Below are 14904 nucleotides of genomic sequence, written 5' to 3'. Positions count from 1 at the left end.
CTTTATAGTCCACCTAGCAGACCAAAGAAAGTGCAGAGCTACTATAAGATGTTGGCGCAGCAGAAGGCCATGCAGTGGTGGCATCTTTCCCCTGCTCCATTCCTGTTACTACTTCCTGCATTTTCAATTGCATGACAAGACACCAAACTGGGAAGCTCCTCCTGTGCAAACGGCTTTTGCTGTTTTCAGCAGCTTCTTAATGGCACTATAGCAAGGAGTGATAGAGCAACCAGTGTCAAATCAAGGCTAACTTCATTTCACATTGAGCCGCCTCTTCTAAGCTCATTTGCCTTTGCTTCTCCATGTGTGCATACGCACTTTAATACACACACCAGCGATATAGCTAAAAGCCAAACAGGCTCTGTTTGTTCAGCCATAATGCAGCACTGCCAAGGAGAGAGAGGAGCAAATAAAGGGGGTTAAGTTTGGGAAGGAAACGGCACAGAGATAGCGACTAAGATTTATAATTCTGCAGAGACTAAAGAATAAAAAACATAAATGCACTTTCATCCCAGTGTGCTTTATTGCCTTGATTTAATGTTGAAAGGAGCTGATGTGACCTTAAATCATCTCGGCCTTGATGCCATTAAGAAGTCACATGCACAACGTTCATCTTTGTGCAATTTTTAGTAGCTCTCCAAATAGGTGTTCTTTGGGGACACTGCTTCATAAAAGCTGGTGATTAGGAGGATACTGAGCAGGAAGATATTCTGATCCTGTGGAAAGTGTTAGGGCTGCCTCACATGCAATATGTGTTTTTGCTACACGGAGCAAATGCAAATTTACAGGTGGGCTGTTCGGTCAGTGGTAGAGCATCTGCTTTGCCTATAGAAGTTCCCAGGTTCAATCCTGGACATTTCCAGGGAGAGCTGGGAGAACACCCCCCTACACCCACACACCCACACACACACCTGAAACCCAAGGAAGAGCCACTGCCAGTCAATGAAAGCAGTCTTCTGCTAGATGGACCAATGGTTGCTATAAGGCAGCTTCCTGTGTTCTTAAAAGTAGGGCAAGTGTGCATGCAGATGTGGGAATATAGGGGAAAGTGTCCACACACTGTGCGTGGAGAACAGGGAACGTGCCTCCTTTCCCCTGATGACATGAACCTAGACATTGCCAGGTGCTCCAGCTTCCAGGCCTACCTAATCAGTCCATCCCATGTCCTTTCATGTTTAGGCCTTGGTGGTGGTTCTGTACCCTCCTGCAAAGTAGGTCTTCTGTGAAGCAGCCCTCAGTCTAAGGCTTACAGAGGAGACATTTGCCAAAGCCCTGCTTTGTCCCTGCCTACCTTTTATTTTGTTCCATTAGCAGCTTCACGTTTTTAATTCCAGATGGGAAGATGGTGCTTACTTGAGCCACTATCTCTGCTGCCTGTGGTTATGATAGCAGCGGTTGTTCCCTTCAGACTGTGGCAGCTGGCATATTTTCTCTCTCCCAGCAGGAAAGTGAGTCCTTTGCATTTTTATAACCCAGGGTTAACCATAATGCCTTCTGCTGAGCAATCAAATCCAAAATGTCCAAACTTCTCTCTGCTTTCTCACTTCTTAGGCCAGCCTTTCCCAACCAGATGCCCTTCTCTCTGTGTGTGGCTGATGTTGTTTTTTACTATAACTTGTCAGGGTGACTGACCTGATGGAAGTTGTAGTCCAAAATATCTAGATAATACAGTGGTACCTCATGTTACAAACACCTCGGGTTACAGATACTTCAGGTTACAGACTCCGCTAACCCGGAAGTAGTACCTCGGGTTAAGAACCTTACCTCAGGATGAGAACAGAAATCGTGCACTGGCGGCGTGGCAGAAGCAGGAGGCCCCATTAGCTAAAGTGGTACCTCAGGTTAAGAACGGTTTCAGGTTAAGAACGGACCTCCGGAACGAATTAAGTTCTTAACCAGAGTTACCACTGTATGAGGCTGGGAAAGCTGCCTTAGGCTTGCTTCCATACAAGGCTCAGATACTAGGTGGCTGTCTTATGTACATTGGGAGTAAGTCCTATTGGCCTTAATAGGAGGACTTAATTCCAAGTTAACCTAAATAGGAATGGTCAATAGCATGGAAAAGCCAGTAGTTTGACCTAATTTAAAGGTTACTGCTCTTTGCTTGGAGGCCAAAGAGATGCACTTTGTAATGATGGCTCTTTCCCAACACGCTACCAGGAGAAGCCCATTCAAAGATGTCGTGTATGGATATCCCTGACTCTTCCTGGGTCTGCTTCTTGCAGCATAAGAAATCCTCTCTGTGGATGCACTTTGACAGTCATATACTCCCTTCCTGGCATTCACTGCTCCCTTCATGTGAACGCTTCAAGAATTAGCAGACATGAACAGCACAAAGTACATTTGTGAAACTTACTAGCCATGCAAATGCAGCCCAGGTTATTTCTATTACAAATATGCTGGTTTTGCAAGTAATGACTGCCATGCTACTGCTGAAGAAAGAAGTTCATCAGTGTTTATTTGTAACGTGCCGGGTTCTTTCGTTTGCTTCTTTTCACCTCAAATAGCCTCAAGTCCTTCACCAGAAAGGCAAGATGCAGCTCGGCCCATAAGCAAGAATCCTTTGACCTGGACCGTTGATGATGTGGTTTGGTTTGTAAAGGATGCTGACCCTCACGCTTTGGGACCCCACGTGGAGCTCTTCAGAAAACACGTATGTAGGAACTTGTCTGTGATGGAATTACATTATCCAGGACTAATGTTCAAGTGAATAAACACGATTTGCACAAAGCCAATGAAGCCCACCAGAACATTGTGTGCTACTTACCTGGGACTGTGAAAACGGGATTGTGAAGTGCTTGACACACTACCATATGTGGACAATGGCCAATTTGGCTTCCTGAGACACATCTTGCACAGGCTAGTAATAAACTAAAGAAACAGTTTGCACATCACAATTAATGGTTCGCTCCTCTTTTGCTTCCCGCCTTCTCCAGCATGACTGAGAGCAGTGCTGGATTTACGTATAAGCTAAACAAGTTATAGCTTAGGGCCCCACTCTCTTGGGGCCCCCCCAAAAAATTAAAGAAAAAAAATCTGGATGTACATTTCCAAAATATAAGATAAAAAAACAAATAAAATAAAACCTACATACAGTGTATGCTTCTTCTTAATTGTATTTCAGTTCAACAATTACTTTGATAAAAGACAAATTTTGTTATGTGCAAATGGCTTTAGACACCCATTAGGTCCATAAATGACCATATTGCACAGGCTTCTTCAACCTCGGCCCTCCAGATGTTTTGAGACTACAATTCCCATCATCCCTGACCACTGGTCCTGCTAGCTAGGGATCATGGGAGTTGTAGGCCAAAACATCTGGAGGGCCGAGGTTGAGCAAGCCTGATATAGCATATATTCAACACAAAAAACAGCGACAATTTGTTGTTGACAAAGGACAGCTGGACATATAAAAGGCCCCATTACCTTCAGCAGCTTAGGGCCTCATCAAACCTAAATCCGGCCCTAACTAAGAGCAACAAACTACAATCCCTAGCTTAATGATCTATCCAAACCAATGATCGTGGTTAGTTTCCCTCCCCCTAAAAATCCTATAATTGGTTAGCCAAGAACAAATCTTGGCTTGAGGTTTGCTTGGAATGAAAAGCATCCCAACCAGGAATCATGGTTTAGCCCTAAGCCAGGGATCATGGTTTGTTGCACTCACTAATGCTAGGGAAAATGTTACATGATACGTGAGACATGTTGCCTGGTACTTCAATGGCTTGGAGCACAGGTCCATGGCACACATCCTTAAAATTTCCATATGCTAATTTATGAGCAGAGATGCCTCTGGGTGGGCAGGGTCTCACTTGCACTGTGCATTGCAGTGTGTCCAGCTGCCTTGTAAGCAATGTTTTAAAAATGTTTTTTAAGGACACAAAATGTCAAGAAACCTGGGACTGAGGCCACGTAGGTCACTTCCTGACAGTGACCTTCCCAGGAAGATAGGTGTACAGACACTTCTTACTATTTATGTACTGATTAAAATATTTGTATACCACTGTGCCATTAAAAACATAGCAAAGGGGTTTACAACAATAAAACCATGCCATAAAAACCACAGAACGTTAAATACAGGCATCAACAAACCATTGTGAAAGGATGTACCGGTATTCTTAATTACCTGGCCTAGTCCTAGTGGATGAGAAAAGCTTTCAGCAGACATGGAGATGGCTGCTGGCTTAGAAGCCTTTGAAAGGGGGCTGGATGCATCCTTGATGATCGATTTAACAATGGCAATTAAGCCATGGTAGCTAAAGAGAACCTCAAGGTTCCATGGCCACTGAATTCCAGTTGCAACAAGAGTATCTATGCTCCTTTTGTGGGCTTCGTTAGGAATATCTCATTGGCTACTTTGGGAAATACAGTGTTGTACATTTGGATCTGTGATCTAACCCAGGAAGCTTCTTATGTTCTCAGCTCAGTAGCCGACAACTTAGCATTCTGTGCAATGCTGCAGTCCTTGATAATGGTGATGTGGTTTAAACATAATATGGGCTCTAAATTTTCCATATCAAAGCACCCACTAACCTGCTGCTTATATTCAGTCAGCTTCACAGAGATATATACAAGAGGTCTGATGCTTGATTAAGGCCATCACCCAATCCTGCTCAATTATGCCTTTGAATAACCCATTTCCCTGAAATTGTTTAACCTTCATTTCTAAACTGGATTAGCATGAAGACCCCAGAGGTGAGAGACAAGTGATTACTCCTTTAACCTTAGCCATGTCTTCCTGTGAGTTAAATGATTCTAAGGAGCAGGTGCATAATTTAGTCGGAAGCCTTGAATGCTGCTGACATTCCCAACCAGCACCTGAAATCCTTGCTTTTGCAGCTGATGACAAGCGCAGGATTGCAGAATGAGGTGGTGATGACCTTTGTTAGTTTAACTTCCTGGTGCTTTTATACTAAGACAGAAACAGCTTGCCTTGAGAGAGACCAACAACATGTTTACTGTCTGCAAGGAATCCTAGTTCATGTCAGTAGAAAAGCTTATGAGTAAATAGTGGCTCATTCCTCCAGGATGGCCAGATGTAAAAGAAGGTGACTGGCACTTGCCCAAATTGTAGTTGTGATTTCTTGGCTAGCCAGCTCCCCTCTTGGCATTTCTGAGGAGGGTGCAGAAGAATTTCAGGAGAGATTGGACCTAGAAAGGAGCGTGAATGAATGTGAAGGGAAGCAATGTGGGATACAGATTAAGAATAAGGAGAATTAGCCAGCAGGAATGCCAATCCAAGATGAGTGAGCAAAGTAATGCAACGGGCTGCTCTGATCTGTAACTGGAAAAATGAATATTGAAGGGAGAGTAAAGCTTTTGAGTTGAGGCCAATTAAACTTGCTCTTTCGGAATTATATCCTGACTCTTCCAATGATGGATATTATCACTGAAAGTGCATATTGTTTCATAGACCTGATATGTCTTGGTATTGATTATTTCAGCTTTCTTCCAATTAGCTTACCTCCCTTTACAGTATTTCTTGAATAGTGATTTTACTGCCAGGCAAAGTCCATCTTTTTTGCTTCTTTGAAAACAGTAGCAACAAAAAGAAAGGATTTTTCATTACCAAGCGCAGTGCTGTATGCCAAGGCATCACGCTGAAGCCAAGCCTCCAGATTTAGCATCCGTTTGCATTGGTCAGTGGGCTTATCATAGTGTTCAGCACTAAGCCTGAAATATTAAGCTTGACAGTCAGTGTTCACAGGATTAGATCTTAATAAAGCAGCATGAAATACTTCCAGATGCTGTATACTTTTGCAGCCTTCCAGCAGACTGCGAGAAGCTAGTCTAGGTCATAAGCCTTAGCAGCTATAAACCACAACAGAAATTATTACTACAGATCAGATCTATAATTGAACCAGGCCTATGACAGAGGAGTCACAGCAGGTCGTTAAATGTCATGCTGTTTCTGTTTCACAAGGTGCTTCCTAACCCCAAAATTCTGGATTGGGAGCATTCTACACAGCCAGATTTAGGACTACAACTTCCTCTAGCTTTTGTAGGTTTAGATATATACCTAAATGCAAAACACTTGTGTTCTCCCTTCAAGAGTAGGGTTACCAGACCTCCAGGACTGACCTGAAGTCTCCAGGTTTGCCTGCCCCCTCAAGGGGGCTGGTGGAGGGCTTGAATCTCCAGATGGATGAGCATCTTAAATAATAATAATAATAATAATAATAATAATAATAATAATAATAATAATTTTAAAAGAAGGCTATGGCTGTAGCTTGCAAACTTCAGCCCAGCAGGAGCAAAGGCACTATTGGTGGGGTGGGGTGGGGTCTGTCTTCTTCTGCTCCCCTCTTCCAATTAACCTCCATTTCCAGGGCCCAACCAGGGGATGGTCTTTGGCCTCAGATTCAGGCTGTGAAATTGCAGGGTCCAGGATGCTCCTGACGTGGCAACCCTATTCATGAGAGAATTGTACATAAATGTTTTTTGGGTCACACATTCCTTTAAAATATGTGGTTCTCTGTAAAATACAAGAACCCTTCCCTCCGCCCTGCCTGAGTCCCAGGATCTCTAGAAGTACATTTAAGCTGGGAAATGGGAGTGGGTCTTTTCCGTGTCTGTGCCCAAGCTCTGGAGCTCCTTCTCGCGAGTGGCTTGCTTTCCCCCTTCTTTATTGGCCTTCCATCGGGTGATTAGAAACACTAATCTAATCTAGTTGCCTCATCACAAAATTGTGTCATCATTCTACTTCACAAGTATGCCTGGGAGCAAAAAGCAGCCAGGAATTCCATGCAGGTGACTGAGCAGGATCCCAAAGAAGGGATGGATCTCTTGGTCCTGTCACACACAGACACAAACCCCGCTCTGCCAGTCCACTTGGGCAAAAGAGCCTTTCTTTCATTGTGTTTAACTAGGCTGCTATTATCCTGGATTTTTATGCTGGCTGTGGAGGAGGGGGCTTCCTTTCTTCTGCCGCCAGCATGGAAATGCAGGCTACTAACCTTGTATTTAGTAAAACAAAACAAAACAAAACAAAGGCTAGTAACTTATGTGGGCTTCATTAGAAAGCTTTACTAGAACCTGTCTGTTAGGTTAAAATTGTTAATGGTTCCTGGCCTTTTTTAATAGGTTGTTCTTATCACTTTACAGCTATTCTCGTGTTTTACTGCTGCTATTAATGTTTTGCCTTTGTTTTATAATTGTTAAATAGTTCTAATTCATTGTTGCTAGCCTCCTTGAGCTCAGCTGAGGAAAGCTGCGTAGAAGCATTTTGAATAAATGTGAGCAGCAATCAGGAAATTATTATAATATGTACTCAATGGTGCACCTCTCATACTTCTTTCTATAGTTGGGTGTTAATTCCTGAGTTCAAAATAGCCTGTCATCAAGAAATATATGGATTTCTTACTTAATGCGGGCACATGGATGTTTTGAATCCTGATATGTGCATCCGTGTATTATTTGTTGTTGTCTTTATTTATATAGCTTCATCAGTATAATTGGCACTATGCAGCATACAGAATAACAGAAGTACAAAAAGCTGCATTAACATCATTCCCAAGAATTATATAAGCATTTGATGGCTCATTGGTGAAGGGCCAACTGGTGATTTTTTTTAGAACAAACGCATATGGTGACTTATTTCCAGGTTCTCTCTCTCTCTCTCTCTCTCTCTCTGTGTGTGTGTGTGTGTGTGTGCTGACTGGGATGGTGGGAGTTGTAGTCCAAGTCATCTGAAGGGTACCAGGTTGAGGAAGATGGCTGTAGTCAACCTGCATCAACAGTGATGTGTATGCAGTCATTGAAGTGGCCCTAAGTGATATTAATTCACACAAACCAAAGACAGCCGGGGGGGGGGGGGGCCTCCAAAATCCATAGTTGGGCTGTGCTTTTATTAGAACCACTCAAAATGTCACCAAATACTGACCAAGTCATGAATAAGAGTTCTGATATACTACTAGGCAAGGACACTTGTGTCACTTTCTCGCCTCAATGTTGTGGAAATTAACTTTAGACTTACAGTATTTAAAGAGCAGATAAAGTTAGGAGAATACAAATTCCCCGTACTTCAGTTGGATAGATGCCAGGTGGAACGTTCAGGATTTTGAGGGCCGCAGTTCACCTGATTTCTCCAAATTTTCAAAGAAATCTTAAATTACCTAATTTTAAAGCAACTCAACACCATCCAAGCTGCTGCTGGCCATTCCTTTTGAGCTCATTGGGATAGTAGCTTTCTGTCCATTCAACACAGGTCAAAATCACATCACGTTTTTGATTCCTTCCTCATTTCTTTTTAAACTAGGAGATTGATGGCAATGCTTTGTTGCTACTGAAAAGCGACATGATCATGAAATATTTGGGCCTGAAGCTGGGACCGGCACTGAAACTCTGTTACCACATCGATAAACTGAAGCAAGCCAAGTTCTGACATTTCCTAAAAACACCAAACAATCCCAATGTAACTTGAGAAAGTAGGAGAAAGGTAACGTGTTGCCTTACAGAAAGCTATCCGTTTTGCCAGCTGTCTCCCCCTCTTTTTGTACTGAGAACTTTCTACAAGTGTACATCTTCACATTTTTTAAATCCAATGCAGAGGGTGGCGGGGAGCGAAATCTGTTTTGCTGGTTTGTGTTAATACTTTTCCAAAAAAGAATATAATAATAATTATTTTGTATTATTCATATGGTTATTATTGTTAATATTATTGTTGTTGTCCTGTTTTTGTATCACATATGGAAAATCAGATACAAAAAGACCATTCAAGCTGGATGCAGAAGAAAGGTCACTGCCAAAACAACTCAAGTCAACTGGTTGGTTGCAAGCTCCATGTTGCTTGACTCAGTGCCTCAATGTGGCATCAGTGGAACCAGGGGCTCACAGGTTTTGGCTTGGCTTAGTAGCTAGCCATTCTTTGCAGTTGTCTCCATTCCCACAAAGCCCTCTGGGACATGCAGAAGACTTGGGAGAGGGAGCAGGAAGTCACAAGTTGTGCAAAGCTTTGGGATACACATCACTGTATGCCTCTTCTGAAGCTCAGTGCGACAGAAGAGTCCTTCCCCATGTTCTCTGCAATATGTGGAGAACTCTGGGGATTGGGGAGCTGCATTGGCGCCACCACCGGTAGCAGCTGCCCTTGGCAACTGCATTTGGGGAAATCTGAGTGTAGCCCATTGTTAATAGCATCCTTCCTTTAGCTATATGTTATCTGGGTGGCCCTTGTTGCTATTTGGCTAAGCTTATACCTCCCCTGGAGGGATGCAGGTGGCGCTGTGAGTTAAACCACAGAGCCTAGGACTTGCCGATCAGAAGGTCGGCGGTTCAAATCCCCGCAATGGGGTGCGCTCCCATTGCTTGGACCCTGCTCCTGCCAACCTAGCATTTCGAAAGCACGTCAAAGTGCAAGTAGATAAATAGGTACCACTCCAGCGGGAAGGTAAACAGGGTTTCCGTGTGCTGCTCTGGTTCTCCAGAAGCAGCTTAGTCATGCTGGTCACATGACCCGGAAGCTGTACGCCAGCTCCCTCGGCCAATAAAGCGAGATGAGCGCCACAACCCCAGAGTCGGCCATGACTGGACCTAATGGTCAGGGGTCCCTTTACCTTTATACCTCCCCTACGTATTTGGGCCACAGAAACAGTTGTATGGTGAGATCGGAGCCAAGAAGCCATTGCTATCTTCAGGGGAAACCAGTCCCATGCCTTACACGCACTATCTGGAAAACTTGAATTCTTTCAACAGAAATAAGAAATTGGGATTTTTGCAAGCTCAAGTACCTTTTCTCCCCACTAGAGGGACTGGTGCTAATGAACTCCAGTCTTGAGCTGTGATGGTGGCATCATTGCTTTCTCCAATAGCTACTTCCCCTTGAGCTATATCTCGCTTTCAATCAATTACAGAATTGCAGCTCTGACTCTAATCAAACATTTCAGGTTTGATGCCACAACAAATAATGAGCCCCATTGCCAGGATTTGAGAGTAAAGAATAGAGACGTAAACAAGAATCATGACCACACCTATTACTTTCTTTATTCCCCCTTTCTTCTTAATTCAGTCCAGTTTGGAAGATCTTTTGTAATGCATTTGGGGGTAGGGGACGTGGGAAGCAGAATGCTCTAGGAAGGATTTTTTTTTTAAAAAAAAACAACATTAATTGCTTCATTGTAGATTCACAATGACATTAAATCTAGGCGATGCATAAGGTTTTGCTAGGTTTTTCTTGCAACTGAAGCTGCAGTGGCAGAAAATCTGGAAAAAAAATTCAATCGGCATCTTATCCAATTAAAAGGAAATGCACAACCTCTGCCAATCCATATAACAATAACAAAAATTTGATATCCTACATCTAACAAAGCCATGGTTGGAGGAAGACAGGCGGCAGATCTTTAAAAGATTTATTGGGGGTAGATGTATATTATCTTTGTTTTCTTTTCTTGTTTCAAATTTTGTATCTAAGTAACTTTCACAAGAAAGTGGTTTTTTGTCATAATCTGGAGAATGTAGTCCTGAACCTTTACATTGTACCGTTCCACTCTTTCTGTGTAGATTAATGTGATACCAGATGTCTTGGAGATTATACAAAGTATTGGTGTACAGTAGTAGAATGAGCTTCACATTCAAATTCATGCACGGTCTTACCCTGACTATAACTATGAAAAGCTTTACACCTTTATGCTGCAATCTAAAGGTCCCCTTGGATCTACCTAACTTCCTCCTTGGTGCTAAACAGATACTCTACAGGAGAAGGAAACAAGAGTGTTTTGGAGTGTTGATACAGGCAGAACATTTGGGGGGAGGGGGGCAGGATCCACAGACTGCTGCATGTAGATGTCAGCACGAGTGCTGGATGCATTCCACACATCCTATAAGTGGAAGGGAGAAATTGCCATGCAGAAACTATTGATCATGTTCTGATCACCTCCTCATTGGGTTAGGGCCATATGCCATTATACCCAGAGCTGAAGTTATTATTGTGAACCCATGTTTGCCAGATTAAGGTCTCCTATGTCTGGCCAATTGAACCAGAATATATGTGTATATGAAGTTATCACAATACAAATGACTGGGAAATTACTAAGGTCAAATTGCAGTGCACGATGTCGAAGGAGGCACATTGGGGCAATTCATTTCAACTGAAAACGTGCTAAGTTTCTCCACATGAGCAGGATGTTTGTACAGTTATCTGAAATTGTTGCTTTTAAAGAGCTGAATCGTTTGTTGTAAAACAAAGGTGTTCTGTATCTTGTCTTCTTAAAGCCTGGGTGTATATAGAGTTTAATACAGCTGTAATATTGTACTTTGAAAATCCTATGACAATCTTGTCTTCAACATGTTCTTCAATGTAGACCATCTTGTTTGTGGGGGTTTTCTGTTTCTCCTGAAGAACAGCAGGCCACCTGTGATCTCAAATGCCAGTGCACTTCTTGCCTTCAATGAAGCCCCATGGGTGAAGGACCCAGGTGGTCTGCCCTGCCCTCTGCTGCTCTCCGTCGCCACATTTGCAGACACCTTACCCCACCCCAGCACCTGCACATTCAGCCAGTGTGTGGAGAAGCTCCAGGAGTGCACAACTTCATTGCTGCTGGGTGATGGTAGTGCTCCATGCATTCTTTCAAAGTGTTTGTGAGGGGCACAACTCAACCCCACTTCAGTAATAACCCCAAGCCAATATTGTTACTGCCCACCAACCCATGGATTTCGAAACGTCTCCCTGTTTTAATTAACTGTAGCTGAAAGGCAAGAGTATCAGGGAGGAATCTTTTACATGGGTCAACTGCATGCCAACCTGAGACCGTGTCTAGGAAATTCAGAATCCAGGAATTCGCACCCACACCAACAAAACTCAGGTTTGAATACTAGAGCATCTGCTTTTTTAACAGCAGCATAAAAAAAACAACAATTCCCTTGTGCATCCCACCTAATACTCAACCACATTCACAACCTTAAGGAGAGAATCAATTCTCAGAAGAGCATGAAAGCTATACAGTACTACAAAAGTGAAGCAGGAAAGGGGTAGGAGCATGTCAATTTGGCACGAAACTCCAGAAGACAGGAAAAAGGTTTAGCTACACTTCACCCCAAGGAGCTCTCACAGCTGTAGATTAGCAGTGATGTAATGTGTGTGTAGAAGTCAGAACCAGAAGCTTGGGCCAGGAATTCCATGTCTAAAGTTCCCGTGTGATTTCCAGCTCATGGGGCTCACAAGCTCTGTTGTACAGCTGCTATAAGCATGACCACAATGAGGGGAAAACCAGGCAATCAAATCCTTTACTTCAGAGCTTCTTGGTCGCATGTCCTGCAGCCTGTAAGAAAGATGGAATATAATACATGTATGTAGGAAAAGGTCTGGCAGAGTGTGTTTTGTAAGAATTTGTCCTCATAGCAGTATCTGGAAGGGAGGAGTAAGGTGAGGTCCTTCTAGAAAAGGGGTGGGCATTTTCTCCTGTAAGAGTAACAATTACTTTCTGAGAATTTGAGATTACAATCATGCCTCAGAAGGGCGTTTTTCTTTTGCTGCATGGGCTGCTGTGGGCTAAGACTGTTGGTGGGGGCAGAATAATGTGTTTTGAATGTATGAAATGGATCTGGCCATAGTATGCAGCTACGTCTCTCTCCCCCTCCCTCTCTTCCTCTCTCTCTCTTTAATTAATTACAACCACAAAAGAGATAAGAGTGATACCAGGATTTCAGCAATAAGTGAGCTGTGAGAAGGTTGACCCCTTTCCATCCCAGCTATGACACAAATAGTGAAAACCACCCCCTGTGAAGCTGCAAGTTAAGTGGGTGTCTAGGGACATCAGATGCTACCTTATACTGAGACAAGATGCATACCCACCATGCATTGAAGGCACATGGCTTGCCCCCCCCCCCAAATCCACAGGACTGTCATTTCTTAAGGGTGCTGGGAATTGTGGCTCTGTGGAAGGTCAATCACCACTCCCAGGATTCTTTAGTGCAGTGGTTTTCAACCAGTGTGCTGTGGCACCCTAGGGTGCCTTGAATGGTGGTCAGGGGTGGCCCAGGCAACGCTGGTCTCTGTTCTTTTCCTTCCCTCCTTCTTCTGATGTCCTCTCTGCCTCCAAAACACTTGTGCAGCTGTTGCAGCAGCCCTGCCTACAAGCTCCCCAGGCAAATGGTGCCCCTGGGGCTGGCCAGGGGGTGCTGATTGCCAGGAGCTGAGGTGGTCTCGGAGGAAGCAAACAAGTGGGTGAGAGAGCCCAGTCAGCCAGTCCACCAGCCCTTGCTGTTGGGAATGGACAGACAAGTCCTATGGCCCTGTGGGACAGTATGAGGAGGCACCTCTCTTTGGGGCTCAGAGACCGGGGCGGCAGCAGTGGATGCTTGGAGGACTCCCAAGGACAGGGAGGAGGAAAGGAGGCTGAGGGAACACTCCCCAAGGGAGGGTGTTTGAAAAAGGGTGAGAGGCTACCAGTTCTGCAGGCAAGGGTGACATAACTGGGCTCCTGAGCCCCACAGGGGTGCCACAGAAAGAGTGTAGTGGTCAAGGGAGCCGTGGACTCAAAAACCTCTGCTTTAGAGGAAGTCATGTGATTTAAATGCAGCCTCAGTCTCTCAGAACATTGGTCTATCTGTCATCATACTGTCCACAAGGACCAGCAGCTGCCCCCCAGGATTTCAGAGAGGACATTCCCAGTCATACCTGGAGATTCTGGGAATTGAAGCTGGGCCCTTGGCATGCAAAGCACACACCCTACCACAATCTTTCTGCTCAGTCTCACAGTCTGAGCAGACTTTCAGGAGGGGTTGCAACTGCAGAGGGGAGGGATAAACTGCCTCTCCCTATATGCTGCAACCCCTGGAACAATTCTCCTCTGACTGCAATTAATTTAAGAAAAACAAGATGTAACTACATGTTAAATGTAATATGTAGCTTGACCCTGAGACTTCCATTCATCTGCTCTCTTGGGTGTTAACTAAAGAAACAATCATGAGGCCACGACCTTTTATTATGGATGAATAAATCCTGGATACCCAGCACTGCTGATTTGGTATGATCAGCAGTGTAGGATAAAACAATGCTCCACTCAAATGCACTGAAAGAGTAGGGGAAACAAATCCTTCTAATTTGTATGCACAAAAGGGTAGTTGAAATGAGCTAAGAGGTGACTAGTCCATATTTTATTAACTTTGGTATACGGTCTTTCATACTCCTATAAACTATTTCCTTTCTTTTTCTATCTGCTTTTCTTCACCCTAACTAACCTGCATGCAGGGTAATGGAAAATAACAGCACAAGCTTTCTGAGTTACAAGGAATGAGCAAAGTTTATAACTGTGTACACAATTTTTTTACACACCTTAATTGCTTTTGTAAAGACATTTAATGGTGCTATTTTTTAATCTCCGGTGATGGTCTGTGGAACTATAATAGCCAAGATGATATTTGTCCTGCAGAGGGGGTGGTAAGAAAACGACAGGCCCTTTAATGGATTTTCCTGCAACCACCTTGTTGTATGTTTTGAACTGATAGACATTTAGGAACCAAAAATTCTAGTAGCAATGTAACAATTATCACAATTTATCCTTTCGCAAGCGTTTGCTAAATTGCTGTTGTGTAAAAACTGTGTCAGACCGTTTCTTCTGAACGGATGCTGAAGAGTCGGGAAAGGCCTGCCATTCATTTCTAAATTAGGTGCTATTTCAGACATGGTTTGTACAAATTACATTGCTTGTTAGGGCATCCCTTCACTTTCACTTCAGACTGCAGCCAATCAAGTTCTCTCTTTTTCTTACCAGTTCCAAACAGCTATATGCCCTCCAATGCAATTATACGTGCCTGTTTTCTTTTATGAAAGAGCTCTGCTAGATCAAAAGCTGTTGCTTGCAGCAAAATTTAAAATGTTATGAACATTCCATTTCCTATACAATTTAGGACTTTAGTACAGAGGGAAGCGGGGCCGGCTATGTGCGCTATCTGTGGCATTGCAGGTAA

The 14904-nt window shown here is 43.6% G+C and overlaps 1 protein-coding gene across 2 annotated transcripts in view; it reads left to right on the top strand.

Moving 5' to 3' along the window:
* The window catches only part of SCML4 (Scm polycomb group protein like 4), a 76439-nt gene extending 67139 nt beyond the window's left edge, over window positions 1-9300 (top strand). For both annotated transcript variants that reach the window (XM_080999810.1, XM_080999811.1), the window contains 2 exons: window positions 2508-2653; window positions 8258-9300. In XM_080999810.1, the coding sequence (XP_080855936.1) occupies window positions 2508-2653; window positions 8258-8383 (272 nt within the window). In that variant the 3' untranslated portion in view covers window positions 8384-9300. The remainder of the gene's footprint in view (window positions 1-2507; window positions 2654-8257) is intronic.
* Window positions 9301-14904: the final 5604 nt, after the last annotated feature.

The sequence above is a fragment of the Podarcis pityusensis genome (assembly GCF_964106645.2).
Source record: "Podarcis pityusensis genome assembly, chromosome: 3".
NCBI classification, from domain to species: Eukaryota; Metazoa; Chordata; class Lepidosauria; order Squamata; family Lacertidae; genus Podarcis; species Podarcis pityusensis.
The sequence above is the reverse complement of the archived record's forward strand: the minus strand, read 5'-3'. Positions and strand labels throughout refer to the sequence as shown.